The sequence below is a fragment of the Choloepus didactylus genome, chromosome 13, assembly GCF_015220235.1.
Source record: "Choloepus didactylus isolate mChoDid1 chromosome 13, mChoDid1.pri, whole genome shotgun sequence".
Taxonomy (NCBI): Eukaryota; Metazoa; Chordata; class Mammalia; order Pilosa; family Megalonychidae; genus Choloepus; species Choloepus didactylus.
In genome coordinates, this window is record NC_051319.1 from 93,191,392 (window position 1) to 93,209,608 (window position 18,217).

At 40.8% G+C, this 18,217-nt stretch overlaps 1 protein-coding gene across 4 annotated transcripts in view; it reads right to left on the reverse strand.

The window, feature by feature from the left end:
* Nucleotides 1–7,880: 7,880 nt before the first annotated feature.
* Nucleotides 7,881–18,217, reverse strand: part of HTR4 (5-hydroxytryptamine receptor 4) — a 159,800-nt gene continuing 149,463 nt past the window's right edge. For all 4 annotated transcript variants that reach the window (XM_037802071.1, XM_037802075.1, XM_037802072.1 and 1 more), the window contains exon 7: nucleotides 7,881–11,357. In XM_037802071.1, the coding sequence (XP_037657999.1) occupies nucleotides 11,267–11,357 (91 nt within the window). In that variant the 3' untranslated portion in view covers nucleotides 7,881–11,266. The remainder of the gene's footprint in view (nucleotides 11,358–18,217) is intronic.

The window sequence follows — 18,217 nt, forward strand, 5'->3', positions numbered from 1 at the left end:
CTTATTCCAGTCAATTTCCAAAGGTGCTGTATTTTTTTCCACTTGAAACAGACTTGGGGGACAAGACAGCAGTGCGGGATTAGCAGACTCTGCCTTGCATGGTGCCTGACACAGGATAAGCACACAATAAATCTCCATTGAGTGAAATCATTCTCATTTCTGATTGGATTCAGTTGTTTCTCAAGATCTTAGCCACTTGCTAAACTTCTTCTGGTCTTTGTGTTTGAGTCTGTAAATTAAGGCAATAGCATATTCCTTTATCTAGCATGTGAGGAACCTGTAACAAACAATCTTTGAGGTAATTTCTATGTAGCTATTTGGAGGACAGAAAGGCTTTATGGGAAGAAATATCTTTACAGCAAATCATTCTATTGACAAAAATGGCTCTGGGAGACTATTTATGACTTCAAAATAATACACTTCCAAGAGGCAAAGACAACAGAGAGGACATTTGTGACTTCATCATAAGTCGATATTGCTGTATTCACCAATATATTGTCTCACATTAAAGCAGGGATTTTTTTTTTTTTTGCCTTCAGATTTTACTTCATAGAATATATGAACTGCTTGGAAATGTATTCAAAATTCTGTGCATAGTTTTAAGTTTTAGAGAAAAGGCCTTAGATTTCATCAGCTTCTCAAAGGGTTTTACACCCCATAAATGCCCAAATGTTACAACTAGAGTAAAATTGTTTCAGCATCTGTAATTTACACCTGGTGAGGAAAAGGGAAGTTGAAAGTTCCTGGTGTGTGCTGATCAGTCTTAGGCTTTCCAGATGCTCTTATCAGTATGATGCTCTGTGATACCCTTAAGATAATCCCTTAGAGCCCAAAGGCAACTTACCAGTGACCCACTGGCACAGGTGCATGGGTCTGTGCACCCAGCTGGAGGATTAATTGCTTGTCCGGGGGGCTGCAGTATGAAGCATGCTGGGAAGCCCAGGGTAAATGCAGCCATAGAATACAGAAATATAGAGTCTCTTCCACCTCATTTTCAATCCCAAGATAAGGCCTACAGATTCTGCATTATTTTGCCTTATTAGCACTTTAGCATAGCACAATGCCTAGCACTAGCTCTCAGGGGGTGTTTAATAAAAATTGGTTTGAATGAAGATTAGGATAATGATGAAATTGACAATTATTCCTTACTTTCCTGAGATGGTTACTAAGCCTGTTTCATTTCCATCATCTCTTGAGATACTCTATACACAAGGAATCCTGGCTCTTTGTCAGTTAGAGGGCGGGTTTTACTTTGTACTGCCCATTGTTGTTGTTGTTTTGGGTGGTGGTGGTTTTATGCTGAGGTAACTAGCTTGGATATTTCTTTTTTGTGGGTGATCTGAGAGCATTCATGGATATTGTGGTTGCTGCCTAGGGTCCCAGATCCTGTGGAGAGTTTATTAAACAGATCCGGGTGGGCTGGGTTAAGCTTTAAGGACAAGGTGGTCCATAAACTGGGCCTTGGCTTTCATTGGCAAGTGGTGGGGAAACAGCACGGTTAGGAGGCTGCAGCAGGGCAAGGAAAATCTCCATGTGGAGCTGATGGCTGGAAAAGGAGGTTGGATTTGGCTCCCCCTTTGTTCATTCTCTTCTGAGTTGGGCACTGTCATGGGTATGGATGACATATCGATGAGCAACTGTGAGCCACAGAAATGTGAATATGGAAAATTTTAGGACGTGCTATTTTATTTTTTCTTATTGTTAGTTGTGTGTAGATATGTGTGCTTTTAAAAATAGATTAACCTGACAGTGTATACAGAAGGTAAAAGAAAAAAGGGCTAGAAGGTGGTAGTAGTTATCCCAATAGGTGGGGAGGAAGACCTACCTCTCAGAGGTGGGAGTGAAACTGGAGAAAAAGACCGGATTTAAATGACTATGGTTTGTTAATTTTCTTTGGGTATGGTAGGAGAATATTGGAAGGAATGAAGTTATTTCAGGATATTTGTTTTTCCCATTGCTTTGCTTTGTTTTGTTTGGAAGTGTTTTTTATTTGATAAATAAAGTAATTTTAAATAAAAAAAATAAATCTTTTCAAAAGAAGAGAATTTGGAGACTTAATGTAAGAGGCATAAAAGATGCAGAAATCAGATATGACTATCCACCTGCAGTACTGGGCAAGAGGCAATAACAATAAGAATCAGAGGAATGCTTTGCATTTGTTACCTAGCACCATACATTTTAGAATATAGTGTCTTAACTAGCCTCACTCAATTTACTACTTTGGGGCTGACTTTATAGCTTTCATTTCATGCTTCCTACTATGGAGAACTTCAAAGGTCAAGGAACAAAATTCATTTATGTATCTTCCCTCTAATAACAGAGTAAGTAATCCAAAAACATCTGTTAAGTGAATGAACAGAAGAACTAATTTAGTATCTATGAGGTAGGCTATTTCATGAGGAATCAAGAGACCCAAAGGGGTGAGTGGCTTTCCAGTACTCATCCAGCTGGTGAGTGGCAGAATTCAAGGTGGAAGCAGAATTCATGTTTTTCCATCGTACAGGCTACCACAGGAAGCCTGCAATGGGCAAACCTGGATAGCAAAGAAATGTTAGGGATTTAGAGAATAAATAGACATCTCTCCACCAAGAGGGTCCCAATTAGATGAGATAGAATTCTGGAACAGCTTTGGCCTTTGAACTTTATAAAGTTCAAGGTCTCCAGAAGACTCTGTGCTGAGGATAGGAGATGGAATAATAAGAGTGACCCTGATGAGGCTACTCTTTCCTGGTCCCATCCATCGACTCACACCCCCTTGATCCACTGCCCATGCACAGCCCTGATGGTACAAGAAGTCCCACCACAAATGGTGCCGGGCTCTGTCAGCCAGTAGCTATTTACTTGAAATTAGAAAACTGTGGCCTGAGCTCCCTTTTCACAAACCTTAGTAACTGATGACTCACAGTCTCCTTGGTGGCAAGTTCCTGAGGATGATAAATAGAAATTGCTATAAGGCTTTGGAGAAAGAATGTAGGGTGGAAGTGGGGGGGGGGGGGTCTGTGGTCTGTGGCATCAATTAAACCATGACATATGGGCCCCGTTTGGACCCTGTTGACAAGAAGCCCATATACTACTGATGACCATGCTAATTCAGGGGGCCAAGGCTGGAAAGGAATGATGTAAACCCCTAATGGCATCCAATACTGAGAAAGATTCAATTGAAATTAAATTGTCTGATCTCAATTGAGTTTTTTAAAATATAGATAATGTCTTCCCTTTCATCCAAGACTCCAGACCAATTTAAATGACTATTCATCCAGGCTACCAGGATACTCACATGTATTATAAAATGTCTTCTAATTTTGGAGGGAGTGTCTCTTCAAAATTTGGGGACACTGCTCTTGTCTCTCGCTTTCTAGGCAGGCAGAAAGACAGACTATGGATTCTCAAGATAGGCCAATCTAGATTTACAGTCTGGATCTGCTCATTATTAATTGCATGCCTAGGGTCAGAAATACAGTCTCCCTAAACCTCATTTTACTTCTCCGTAAAATGTGGGTTATTATATAAAACAATAATGATAATAATAACAGAGATTACCAATTATCTGCCTGGTGGTATACTAATTGCTATCACAAACATGATTTTATTTAAATCACATAGCCTCATGAGTTAGGTAGTATTAATATCTCTATTTTACCCATGAAGAAACTGAGCCTCAGAGAAGTTAAGTAACTTGTCCAAAGAACACAGCTGGCAAGTTGAGAAGCTGACATTCAATCCAGTTAATACTTTTCTTTGAGGATTAAATGTCATAAGATGTGTTAAGTGTCTAGGTAGTACTGACATATGTATTAGATGCTTCATAAAGTTGCATCCTTTAACCCTCTTAGAAGGTGACGTGTAACTACTGCTTAAGAAGCTCATGACCTGGAAAAGACCAAGAGACATTTTAGGAGTTCCATAACAAGAAACTGAACAAGTAGACCCTGTTTCTTGACAATGCTCACATGTATATCTTTCTTCTCTGATTCCATAGCCAAATCTGTCACCATCCCCATCTTCTCCTGAATAGTCTTCTTAGCCTGCCCCTCTTTGGATTAGACAACTGGCATAGAAACAATCACTGCCTACCACTTCTCCCACTTCCCTGCCCCTGATTTCTCAACACCCTTTCCATATTAGTCAACATACTGCTTCTGAACTTCAAATGTCACGAAATCCAGAGTAATAATAGTAACAGCTACACTTCAGTGAGAGCTTACTGTATGCCAGGGACTGTGCTCCACTATTTATGTGCTTTAACCCACCGACACCTCAGAATAACACTCTGGGGAGTGTGCTATTATTATCCTTTTGACAAGAAGAAATTGAGGCTTAGAGAGTTAAGGAACTTGCTTGAAATTTCACAATCAATAACTGGTAGAATCTGGAAATAAATCCATGTCTAGCTGATGCCAAAGCCCGAGCTCTTAACCGCAGTGAGTTTCTCAATTTAGAGATGGCAAAACTGAAGACAGAGGGGCAGGGACTTGTCCAAGGTCATAGAGCAGGTTACTAAGGATACTGGGGTAAAGCAGACATTTTCTGACATCTTTTGAACATGCTCTATTACACCCTAGCCTGAGCAACTCTCACTGTTTCTATTCCATATCCATGGCCCTGTTCACCCTTTGTCACTTCATATCCCTTGATGCTTTGATAAATGCCATCTTTATTGGTGAAATGGTGGCCAATGTTCTCTAAGATTATATAAAGCCAAGTAACTTACACAGATTCAGCCTGATTCATCACTGCATTTTCTAAATGCAAAACTTTAACCTTAAGTTTTTTTTCAACGGACAGACTTGAATCAAGAAAAAAAAAAAAAAAAAACTTGATATAAATCAGGGAAAAATGGTATTTTAATACCTGAATCCTTTTGCTACTTCGAAGAAATATGATAAACACTTGATTTTATTTAAACTGTCACAGCAAGATTTTCCTCTTATCAGAAGGCTGCAGCTTTCTCAGTAGGTGGAGTATGGCAGAGCAGCAGTGAGATCTGAGGCTGAAAGAGCTAAGTCATATGGTGCAGTGCAGAGACCATAAACATTGAAAGGCTCCAAATTCCTCCAGAAAGCTCCAGCACACAAAAACCTCTGTTGAGTACTAGAAAAGGAAGGTGATCAATAAGGCTTGGCTATTGTTCTCAAGCAGCTCAAAATCTGGTGGTAGAGCTCAGAAAGGACATAATTAATTAGCCACACTGAATAGCACAGCAAAATGTCATCGGAGAAGAACAAATAAACTGCTTGGGAATTGGAATAGGTCAAAACCTCATGCTGTCCTGGAGGATGGACCAGACTTCAAGTAGAAGGTGGCATTTGAGTTAGGTCATACAAGAGAAGCTGGGGGAAGTGTGCCCAACGGAAAGAACAGCAAGATCAAGAGAGTGAAGGTGAGAGTGCAAAGAGAAAGTTAGTGGAACACGGAGCATGTCGTTTGCTTTGGCAGGGATGAAGAGGAATAAAGGAGGCAAGACTGTAAAAAGCAGACTTAGGGAAAGGATGGAGAGCCTAGAATTTGGGCGATAATGAGGAGTCCTTGAGGATCCTTCATCAAGAAAACAGCAAGCTCACGTTGTGTTTTAGAACCTAATGCCCCATTCCAGATGAGAGGGAATGCCAGTTATAGAAGGATGATGTCAGTAAGGCTGGAGAAAGCAAATGCCTGAGAAAATAGAACCAGGTCGAATTTCCCCTTATTTATGAAAAAATGAATAGTTTTAATAGGAAACCACTTTCTGGCTAGCCAAGAATTGTTTTTTACTTCCAATTAGATGCTATTTTGAATTCACTTATTTTAAATCAATGAAGAATCACTGTATGAATGCATCTTTACTTGTTTACACACAGCAAACACTCCCTGTAGCAAGAATAGAGGCAAAAGGGAAAAATATGTACAGAATCCATCTGTTTCAAGGATGGTTCTTGCTGCTAAAGAGAAGAGAACTCAGATGGATCAAGTCCTCTCAGCCAACAATCTGGGGAAGAAAGGCCAGGTCTGGCAGCTCCATTCCCAGATGGAGGTCATCCCTGTGTCCTTGAGCAAATTTCTAGTTGAACTTCTCTCACGTTCCATTCAGCTTCCTCATCCATACAATGGGAAAATGATACTTGTATTATAGGGTTAAACAAGGAAAGTCATGAAAAGTGCTTCCCACAAAACCTTGCACATGGTGGTAACTGAAGAATATCTTATGCTATAGAATTGTTATTAGCCTTTAGGGTCATCTCTAAGCCCACTTCCTACCACTTTTCTCACATTCACTGAGCTCCAGCCATACATGCCAAGCTCATTCATGCCTCAGAGCCTTTGCATTTGCAAAGCTGGACTTGAAATGATACTTTCCGACTGACTTCTCAGCATTCTCGTCTGAGGTCCCCGGGCTCCCCTCCTTGTGGAAGAGCCCACCCTCACTACCTCAGCTAACAGTATGCCTCCCTGCCCCATCTCTACTTTTTATGGACTTTATAGCACTTGTCAGTGTCTAAAATTGCATAATTTAGGTATATATGTCTCCTTGTTTATACTCCAGCTTTCAACCAGAAGGTATGCTCCATGAGAACAGAGACCTGGTCAGGCTTGTTCATTGATGGACCTCTGATAGAAGACCCTGGCACAGAGGAGGTGTTCAAAAAATTTGTTTCTCTCAACACTGTAATGCTGTTGAGAGAATTAAAGTATGTAACAGATAGAAACCACCTAGCACATAGTAAGTACTAAATCAATGCCTCCTCCTTCTTGGATGAGTCTGGAGAATGGGTGCTCCTAAGTAAAGAAAGACAATTTAGAAAGAAGGCAAGAAAGGAGATGGTCTCCCAAGGCAAGGTTAGTTCTGAGACATGCTTCTGTGGGAGGTTTCTGAGGTCTAGTTTTTTCCTTGGACATGATATATACTTTCCAGGGGATGAAGGCTCAGGTTTTTATTCTAGAATGGAAGTTTCAGGAGATAGGACATTTTCTGATGGATAAATAGGTTGTGTAAGTAAGTGGATGGGTGTGACTCTGAGGAAGGTGTCATCATTTGGAGAAATAGCTCACAAGGGTATTATGGATACCACTTCAAGAAATCTAAGGAGAGGGAGAAAGAAGTACCGCCACTGGCTTTTACAGGGATTCCCTGGTTCAACTGCTCAAAATATTAGACTCCCACAAAGGTTCCTTCAAGAGCATGGGTTGTAATGAGCAGAGATGAGATGTCCAGACCTACCTGTCCCCAATACTGCTTCAACCTTTATGTGCAGTGGGGTTCAAGGTGAACTTGGTTTGAAGAAAGAATTTTGCTTTGAAACCTAATTCTTGTCCAATACTTGCATTTAATATGTGAGAAGATGGAGGACCCAAGGGTTAAATAGAAGAGCTGGACTAGTATTCTGCTTCCTGACTACCAACAGGGATCTTTTCACTGTCTCACACTCAGAAGAATGGGGCCTTGATTTCACTGACATGCACTCTCGGTCTCAAATCCCAGGGATTCCAGAACAAGGGAGCTGGACTCCAGGCTCCTGAGTGGTTCATGACACCAAGAATGGTTTCAGCCAGGAGGTATATGCTCAATAACCTGAATCCACGTCTTGGATATCCAGCTGTCATGCTGCTTTGCATGGCTTGCATGAAGTGTGTCCTGAGAAGGGCTGGGGGGGATCCCCATTCTCTGCCCGTAGGGTGACCAAGTCAGAGAGATCTGTCCTAGTGCTTGAGACCTTGATGAATGTGGAGAGGAATCACATTATCCAGGGACCCTGCACTTCTGGCTATATCTCTAGCAGAACCTGATACTGGAGACAGAAAATTCTCCAGCTTCTAACAACCATAGTTTCCAAAGAATGGGTTGGACTATCGGAGATTACAGAGAGGTTCCACAGAACTGAGACGTGTGGATTGACTTTGGCATTTTATTGAGTACTCAAAATTTCAGTTATTAATTTTAGGACTTAATATTTCATTCAATATAATGTACATAATGCACACATATAAACATGTATAATTTACCAATACTTATCAATAAATAGAGCATTTATCAATATAAAAAAAAATCTATGTAGACTCCTTTTTCCCCCAGAACATATTCCAGGAACTGTATCAAAAAGCAGATAATCATAAAGCCAAGGTACTTTACATAGAAACAAAGTTAGAATTGGGGATCCTATTACCTTCAAAGCCTTGGTTTCAAACAAATCATAGATATACTTAACAATGTCATAAAACCAAAGATACTGCCATCAATAAATTTTATAATCCTTTGAAACTATAAAATTAAGTCCCATGTTCTATATCACAGGCACATACATACTATGTATATTGATTATACAAGGGGACTCAGTACATTATAAACTGTATAAGTTACCCCATTTGTAATGCTACTTTATTAAAAATATAAACCAAAAGTACGGCGATAGCTAAAATAACATTAAACCATAATTAATTATTTTTATAGACTATCAGATCAAGAAAAAAAAGTCTCAAAATTTATCTGGTTCAGTATCTTAGTAAGATCTTTATGTAATGTTCTTGTCAACTGGTCATTCATGGTTTGGTCAGTGCTTGATGTTTTTTACAGGATGTAGGTAAGTATTTAATTTTCAGAGTGGGGATGGTTTCAATAGCCTATGTCTTTTTATTTCCAAACAAATTTTCTCATGGCAAACAGGCATTTGAATTCATTCCATGTAACTTTAAAGTTGCATGAAGAATTAGGATCATTCTTGCCAAAATTAGCCTGTAGCCCTCCATCTTTCCCCACACACGCCTTTACTTTGAGAACAAAATCCCTTCAAAGGAAAGTGTTCATTTGCAGTGTTGGTGTGTGTCGGGCACCTGGAGTGACCAAATGAAGAGGAGTGGATGTGGAAGTGGCACCAGACGGGGGCTCCCTGGGTATTGCTTTTCAACAAAGAAAGTTCGTTCTTTAAATGGGATCACCTCTTGGTGAGCAAATTCCTAGTCCTTGAGAACTCCAAAGTAATAATAAAGCAGCCAAAGTAATAACAAACATATGGAAGGGCATTTTACGATTGACAGAATGTTTTCACAAAAAAATTATTTACTGGCACAACAACTTTTTGGAGTGGGCAGGAGAGAGTCTCTGTGAGGCCAGAGAAGTTCCAATATTTGTTCAAGGTCATAGAGTAAGTCAGTAATTGAGTCAGTGCGTGAGCTGCTTTTCTGCTGTGCCCACCCTTAAGAAGATGCTGATGGAGGCAGTGGGCAGGTTTGGGGGCAGCTATAGCAGGTTGGGTGGGCCTCATCACCGTGTTCAGAGCCTTGGGGCACACAATCTTGCTGCTCCTTCCTTTATCTCTGAAAAGGACCATCCTCGAAATGGCAGTTCCCTCCTGAGCCCTGAGTCTAGAAATGGCAAGGGAACCGTGACTTGAGAAAGCAAAGGAGATTCTTACAGCAGCCGGAGAATCAAGTTGCAGATGAGAACTTAAATAAGCTTCCTTCACATTTGAGGAGAATAGATCCCCAGTCAAGTCTGCTCCACTCATCAGTGAGAGTCTGAGTCTACAGAACATTTCAGTGTGGAGAAATATATCTCAATAGCATACAGGATTTTTAAATAACACTTCTCATTTAGAAGCTTTTCTCCCTTCCCCAAGGCAGAACTTCTCCCTTCCCCAAAATTAAGCTTTCATAGGACTGAGAATGGTTTTTGGCATTTGGATGGCTTGGGCAATCTTTTCTTCCTGATTCCAAAGTCTTTTCCTGTCTGGTTCAATTCCAGAACTAAAGAAAACATCAATGGAAATGATAACTGACACTCCTAAGCAGCAGGAAGAAAGAGTACAATAAAGTCTTGAGATGCTATCAAACCACTGCCAAGATCAAAGTTAAAACTTCACATGGCTCTGTGAAGGGGCAGCATCTGCCAGCCTGGGACCTTTGCTCTGGAGCAGCTGGCAAGAGCTGTGCACTCAGCTTTGCATGAAAGACATCCAGGCTGATCTGAAGAGTAAAGCTGGCAAGGTTAGGGTCCAGAGGCCTAAAGGAGAAGTATAGGTCCTTTGAGACAAAGCCAAAAGGCAGGCAAGCCAAGGCTTTTTGAGGTAGCTGATGGCTGTAGCAGCATCCTGTTGTCCTAGAAATGGAGCAAAATCTTAGAGATAACCTAGTCCAAACTTCAGACAGCATACGCAGAAAGTGAGGTCCAGAGAAGGGAGATCATTGGTCAAGATCTCACAGCATATTAGGAGCCAAGCCAGGGCCAGGATTCAGGTCCTCTGACATCAAGGCAAGCATTGTTTTCACACTCCCAGCACAGCGTGGCACTGCCCTCTTCCAACTGCAGGATTGCAGAGAGGTGACAAGTCTCCACAGTGGGAACTTCACACCGTTCTCTCCTTTGGAAGTAACAAGGCCAGACTCGGGTTTTAAATTAGAGTCAAACATCTTCTAACAGACACCTACAATGCCACCAGCTCTGCCCAAGGCTTTTCTCATCTTCTTCCAAAAACAAGCATCTACGAGCAGACAGAACTGCGGCTGCGGCACTGGAGGGAAGCCGTGGGTCTTTGCCTTTTGCCTCCCTTCAGGGTTGCTGCAGAGACCATTTTCCTCTGACAGATCTTTGCCCCTGTTTCTTCCAAGGTAAATAAACAGAGCATGTCCTGAAGAGAAGGACTGACAATGGACATAAGGAAGAGCAAGTCTGCAGCCGACACAGGGGCTGGCAAAGAGGACACATGTTTGGACCCAGACATGGGGGGAAAATGTATTAGAACAGGACTAAGACGAGACAGTGAGTAGCTCGGACATGGCTGGGATGTGTGCAACCAAGCAAGGTGTTTCAAACACAACTCTGACCAAGATAGGGACAAGGATAATGTGTTTTGGCAGCGTCTGGGAGCAGACATAGCAAAGAAGGTATATTTGGAGACATCTATGGCTGAGATCGGACAGAGTGAACAACTGGGTTTGGAACATGAGTGGGACAGACCAGGCACGGTAAGGGGAACATGTCAGGAACACCAAGAGAGTGTGAGGCAAGGGCAGAGACTTCAGGAAGCAGGAGTGTCATCGCGGGAAATTAAAAGACCCCCTGTGGGGGATCTCTGGATGAGAACCCCCAGTGAACAAAGACGGCCTTCCGTGTCCTGACTCCCTTGAGCACCACCTGCTGGAATGCCGGAGGAAAAGCCCGCTGTGCATGGAGAGCCTGCATACCGATGGAAGGCTCAGGGTGGGGGAGAATACCAGGTGCAGATGCACACCAGCAGCAGCTTAGGACCTGGCCCTCTCTTGGAGGCATGGCTGTCTTCTGGGTCATTGCCCCAGAGGCCTAAGAGTCACTGGGCTGAGCAGCCACCAAAGGAGATGTTGCTGGGGGGTGACACTGACTCTCCCACTGGCCACCACATTCCACTGCATCCCTGGAGAGGGGAGAAGATCATAGAAGCTCAGAGTAGGATTGGAGTAACAGATCATCTTGAGAAAGAACCCACCCAATGCAGAAGACCCCTTTACTCCATGCAGGGGGGCAGGTGGGGTTTGTTTAGTCTCAACTTAGGGATCGGATTGGTCAGTTCATATTATCATTTGGGGGCAACTTCAGTTATTTTAAATAGTTTGCTAATGTTCAGCCAAAATCTACTTTCCTACATCTTCTGACCATTGTAATTATCATGTCTGCGACATGAAAACTCTGCCACTGAAAATTCTGTCCTCTACTAAGTCTAGCCTGCACGTTTTCTCTTCTCCAGTTACCATTCCAATTTTCTTTAACAGTTTATTAAATATTATGATTTCCAGATTATTTCCCATAGTGAACACTGTCCTCTGAATACCATCCATATGATAATGATCTCCCTTGGGACAGAGAACCAGGAAAGAGCACAAGTCTGTATAGTGAGCCTGATTTATGTCATGCACTTTCCTCATCAAGGTGGTTTACTTACATGAATGTGGTCACATCAAAGTTCATTTCAGACAATGACAATATACTATTGGCTTATATTGTCTTGGCTTATATTGTTGTCAATTCAGAATATTTTATTTTTGACACAAGCAACTGTCAGTTCTGTGGTTCTTTACTATACTGGTGCAGTTTTTATGAATGTATGTATGTACGTAAAAATGTAGGTCAATACATTTGTCCCAATTAAATTTTGTTTTCTTGGTTTGGGATCATTCCAGTCAGTTGAGATCATTTTAAATCATCACAATTTCAACACTCAAGAAATGTTCGTTTAGCGCCTACTTTAAGGATCGTACAAGCACATAGGAAGACCAGACAATTTAGAGTGCAACCTAGCTCTTTCGGTTTAGTGTCATCTGCCTTTCAGGTCTCCAGTCAAGATAAAAAATGTTGAACAGGACAGGGCTAACACAGGGAATTATGGTGTATCATCACAGACTTCCTTCCAGTCAGATAGATAACACTCAATGTGCCTGGCTGCTTCACCAGCTCAGAATCTACCCACCCATGGAAGGCTTTGTCCAGTGCCTTGCTGAAATGTTTCTGCCAAGCAGTAAATCTGTCCTAATAGATAATGAAATTAGTTGGCAATAATTCTTTTTTAATGAAACAACATTGACTCTTGGTCACAAATTATTCTGTAATAACTATCTTAGCATATTGTGGTAAGATCTATTTTTCAAGCTAAGAGTCCATAGTTTCTCAAGTCTAGCTTTAGTCTTTCTTTAAGAACTGGGGCAATATTTGCTGGTCTTCAACCATTTTTCCAGTCCTCAAAGAGCACCAATCAGAGGTCTAATCAATCAGCTCTTTCACCCATGAAATAGAATACATTTGAGCTTAAAATAATTTAAAGCCCTTAAGTGCTTTCTATCAATCCAGGACTACAACTTTCTCCCTCTAATGTTCTCTTATTTCCAATTGGAAATATTATGCTTATTGCTCCAAAATATGCAATATTCCTTCCCTTAATAATGAGATCTAACTATTTTGGGATTTTCTACCTTCTCTGAACGTAGCTTTTGATTCATCCTTGGTTATTCTTCCTTCTCCCAGATTTTCCACATGCCCTCTTAAAGTGTAAGCTCCCCAGATAACTGAAGATGTGGCCTCACTCCTTTATATGCTTCCCCACATGTTTACCTGTCTTATTTGTTGAACATATGTATCTAATAAAAGGAAGAAAGGGAGGGAAGGGGAGGGGAGGGGAGGAGAGGGAAGGGAGAAATATTTCTTAACCATCATTGATTAAATTCCCTTTGTATCATACCTACTATTATTGTCATTAATTAGCAACAATTATAACCACCACCAATCTGGGCAGCACCCATATGCCAGGCACTAGGCTGTGTTCTATCCATTAACTTATGTAGTTTTTATCTATTTAAAAGATAAGGAAACTTAACTTCAGAGAGTTTAAACAATTTGCCCAAGTTTTCACAGTTAATAAATTGCAGGGCCAGGCCAAACATTGGGCCATTCTGATACCAAAAGCTGTGCTCTTAATTGTTCTGCTATACTGTCACATCTTGAGAACCATCACTGCTAAGTCCAGGGTTCAGGTCCTGCTGTCTCCAGCATTTCCTTACCCCACTATGATGATGTCAGTGTAAAATGGATACGTACAGGAGTGTATATTATAGCCTCTTCCACCTACAGGAAGCCTACAGTGTGATGTGGGTTCTCCAGCACAGTGTGACTGAGACATAAACACAGGAATCTTTCCTGCCAACCTCTCTTGCCCACTAAAGCAGAGTCATTGCCAGGCAGGCTCCTATATTTTCTGCAATTCAGTACTGAGAGAATGAGTGGGAAAGGAAAAAGCTGCTAAGGCAGGAGGAAAGGGGAAGAACCTTGTCAGAGAGAAGTGCTAGGTGAATGAACACAATAAAGAACTAGGAGAGAGGATGGAAGAAAAGACAGGAAAAGTGAAGCTAAGGAGAGCCATGGGGTTGAGTGTGTGAAAAGTCGCAGAGCAGGTGGGAAGAGATGGGGAGGTTCGAGAAGTGTATCCTGAAGGTTATGTTTGGCTCTCTCATACAATTTTCTAGGGTTTCAACTAAAGTTTGGAAATAGTTTAGAATTGCTATTTGTCGCCTGGCACCACTCTTTTATTCCCTGGCCAAAGAAAGGAGCCATGAAGAAAGAAGGACAATGGCGCAGACTTGAACTCCATGGAGGTTTCACAACCACTCCCTTTCAACAGTGACGAACGGAGACTTGAGAGTAATGACAGGGTGATCTCATGTCCTGGTTTACCCATAACAGTCTCAGTTTATACCACTGTACCAAAATAACTGTTACCGGTTAACAGTCTAATATTATCTGCCTTTTAGGTTTCCATTCAAGGTAAGAAATGTTGACTAGGACAGGGCTAAAATGGAGCACTGTCATGCACCACTGCTCACCTCCTTTCAGTCCCATAGATAACTCTCAATGCACACTCAAGGGCTCCCTTTCACTGTCAATGGTGCCCCAGTTGGAAGATAAATTACAGTCACCCTGTTAATGCAGAGAAGGAAGCAGCAGGGTATATCAATTAGAGCAGTAACCTAGAAGATCGGCACCTGGGTTCTATCGCTGCCTTAGCCTCCATCCAGCAGTGATTCTGGGTGACTGAGTCCCCTGCCTGCACCTCACTTTCCCTATTTGTTAAACAAGGGGGAAGATAACCTATAAGGTCCTCTGCAGCTCCACCATTCTGATTCTATGAGGAGTGGAGATGGTGGGTGACAAGATAAGGGCCTTCTGATTGGACACCAGCTGTGTGTGCGACTGTCCTCCAAATCTGCGGGTAATTGCTTCACATTTGGTTTTTAATATTCTATTGTTAGTATCTGTTATTTTATATTCTGTGTAGAGGAAAGGGTTTTGTTGGAAACACAGCGGGGATAATTTTTGGATTTGTATTAAAGAGTCTGAAAGACCTCCATTTCTGAATCTGTGAAATTACACTGCAAAGCTGTTAAATGTATCTGGGCAGGATAGGATAGGGTGGGGCTGAGATGCCACAACTTAAAATGCAGCGAGATCACAACTGTCTCTCCTCAAACATATGCTTGATCAGAAACATTGGCAAAGCCACTCAAAATCCCTGACACAAAACAGCATTAGAAAAGTCTTTCTCCAAAATTTTAACAGATGAGCTCTTTAAACGCAGTTTGTTTGAAAAGTTTTAGTAAAACCCTTTATAATTTACAATGCATTTTCATATTGTTTTCCACATTTAATCTTCAGCACAAATCTGCAAGGAAAGCACGGGACGAACTAACATTTCCATTTTAGAAGAGGAGGAAAAGGCAGTTTTAGAGTACGGACAGACTCATGGTTAATGGTGGATCCAGTGCTATAAATCAGGTTTTCTGCCTAAGCCAGGAATTCTATCCATTGGGAAATATGGAAATAATTTGTGTGGTGAGAAGAGTTTCAGGAAGAAGTTTAATGTTAACAGTTAATGAAATGGACTTCTATTTCCCTGTGTTCATTTAGGATGAAGAGGAGGGGGGGGAGGGGAAGAGAATTATTAGCTAATTTATCTTTCTCCAAGTGGTCAAGAGACTCATGTGCAGCTGAATTATCTTGGGAACTCATTAACAAATAAAGATTCCCAGGATCCACATCAGCCTTCTGTCTACGGGGGTTTGGGGAAGGGAAGGAAGAGGAGAGTGGGAGTGGGGGGCAAGTAGTGTAAAATATCTGCATTTAAAGGAAAACACTCCCAGGTGATTCTCATGCACACAGGATTATGAGATGCCCTGAGCAGATGGATATCCAGTTATTCTACTCATACCTGAGTCAGAGATTAAAGAAAAAGATGTGGGGGGCAGTAGGGAGAAAGGGTGAGTCAGAAGGGCCAGAGCTAAAAGTATGATGCATTCAGTGATGCTGCAAGGGACTGGAATAGCAGTGTTGAAACAAGATTACAAAAACAAAAACAGAAAAACAAAAACAACAACAGTGCATTTTGGCAACGTAGATGAGGGGTATTTATTGGCTTTTAACACACCGAGCATGAGGAAATGAGAAAAGACTTTGTGATGAATCATGAATATGAGAAGGCAAACAATGTAAAGAGATATGCACAAAGCAATATTTTTAGGGGCTCTTCATGTGATGAAAGAGAATGCTTGAGTACAATTAGTTAATAAAACCTAACTGAGTGTTCTGTAAACAGTGGACACATAGACTTGTATTAAGTTATCAGTTAAGTTCAATCATTCAAATGGCAATGCCCTTGGTCAGTTTTCCATTTGTTTTAGATTCTCTGTCAACCAGAATAGAATACTGAAGCTGAAAGACCCAGTATTTTCCAAACAGGGGATGTCAACCATGGGAGACATGTCAGGCAATGGACACAGCATTAAATAACAACAAATCCCAGCAAGGAGACTGGATATTTTTTCCACTCATTCTTAGTTGGTTCCACTCTGACTTTAACTTATCTCTCCTCTTGAGAGCAGACCTCAGGCTCAGAGCCTTTAGCAAGCAATTGAATCAAGTTAAATTTTATAAATTTTGCTTTGTTTTCATTGCATTAATTTTTTAATGCACTTTTATTGAGATATACTCACACACCATATAATCCATCCAAAGTACACAATCAATGGCACACAGTATCATCATACAGCTGTGCATTCATTGCCACAATTTTCAGGCATTTTCATTACTCCAAAATAAAGAAAAAAATATTAAAAAATATAAAAAAAGAAAAAAGAAATAAGAACACATAAACCATCCCATACCCCTTATCCTCCCTATTAGGTATATATATATATAGTCTTTATTTTATTACTCAGCTGCCCATACACTGCGTAAAGGGAGTGTCAGTCACAAGATTTTCACAATCACACGGGCACACGATAAAAGCTATACAGTTATACAATTATCATCAAGAATCAAGTCTACTGGATTACTGTTCAACAGATTCAGGTATTTCCTTCTAGTTATTCTAATACACTAGAAACTAAAAAGGAGTATCTACATAATGCATAAGAATAACCTCCAGATTGACATCTCAATTCTATTTGAGATCTCTCAGCTACTGAAACTTTATTTTATTTCTAGTCCCCCTTTTGGTCAAGATGGCATTCTCAATCCCACAACACTGGGGCCAAGTTCATCCTTGAGAGTCACATTCCACATAGGGGGCAGTGAATTTATTTGCAGTGTGACTCAGGCATAATCATAAGTAGGCTTAGCTTATCCTTTACAAGAATAAGTTTCATAAGGGCAAGCCCCAAGATCAAGGACTTGACTTATTGAATTGGGATTCCCTAATGCTTGCGGGAATATCAGGAATTCCCCAGGTGAAAAAGTTTAATATTTCCACATTTTTCCCCAGTCTCTCAAGGGGACTTTGCAAATACTTTTTTATTTTCTCTGCATTTATTTTTAAAAGCATCTTCTCCTTAAGGTTTTCCATTTAAAGTCATAGATACAGGATTTCCTTATTAACATCTTTATATTAAAAAATTATTTAATGATAAATATTAATTAAATAATAGCATAGGTATAATGCTGATATGGTAAAAATTGTGAAAGTAGCATGCAAGTGACAAAAGCCCCCATGGATAACACTGATTTCTTCTACCTCTTCATTATTCAGATGAGAAAAGTGAATTGCGGAGAGCAGTGTCCTGGCAAAGACATTCAGCAATGCATCTGCAAGGGGGTGAAGGATGGAGGGGGAGTGGGTGAGAGGCTGGGCTCTGGGATCTTAGGCAAGTGCTCTTTCCATGATTCTGTGCTGCTAGCAGTAAGAACCCCAGATGGCTGCGTTTGTACAGTCTGGGACACCTAACATTGTGGCCTCTGGACAAAATGTATTCCCAGATGCTCTTTAATTCTATCCTCAGTCTCAAATATGTCCATGTTCCAACATGCCAAAGTGTAAGATGGAATCAGCAGTGGTTTATTCTGATCCCTGTGCAACCCTGCCCTATTTCTCAATATGCATGTACAAATGAGAGGCCAAATTAATCTCCCATGAAAAAAAATTTTTCTCCATTGTCCCTCATAGCTCCTAAATGACAAATAAAAGAGTTGGAACTTTGATTCTTTAGAGGATCAGATTGTGTGCCTATTTCAACATGACAGTACCTAAAAATAACTAAGAGAAAATGCCTTAAAAGTACTATTCATAATAAAGACAGCTAATATTCATTGAGTGTTTATTATGTGCCAATTATTATATGAAGCAAACCATGGATTACCTTGTGAAATCTTCACAACAATCCTATTGCATAGGTTCTATTATTATTTGTAGTTTCTAGTTGAGAGGAATAGAAACTTGCCAGGTCAAACATCTAGGAAGTG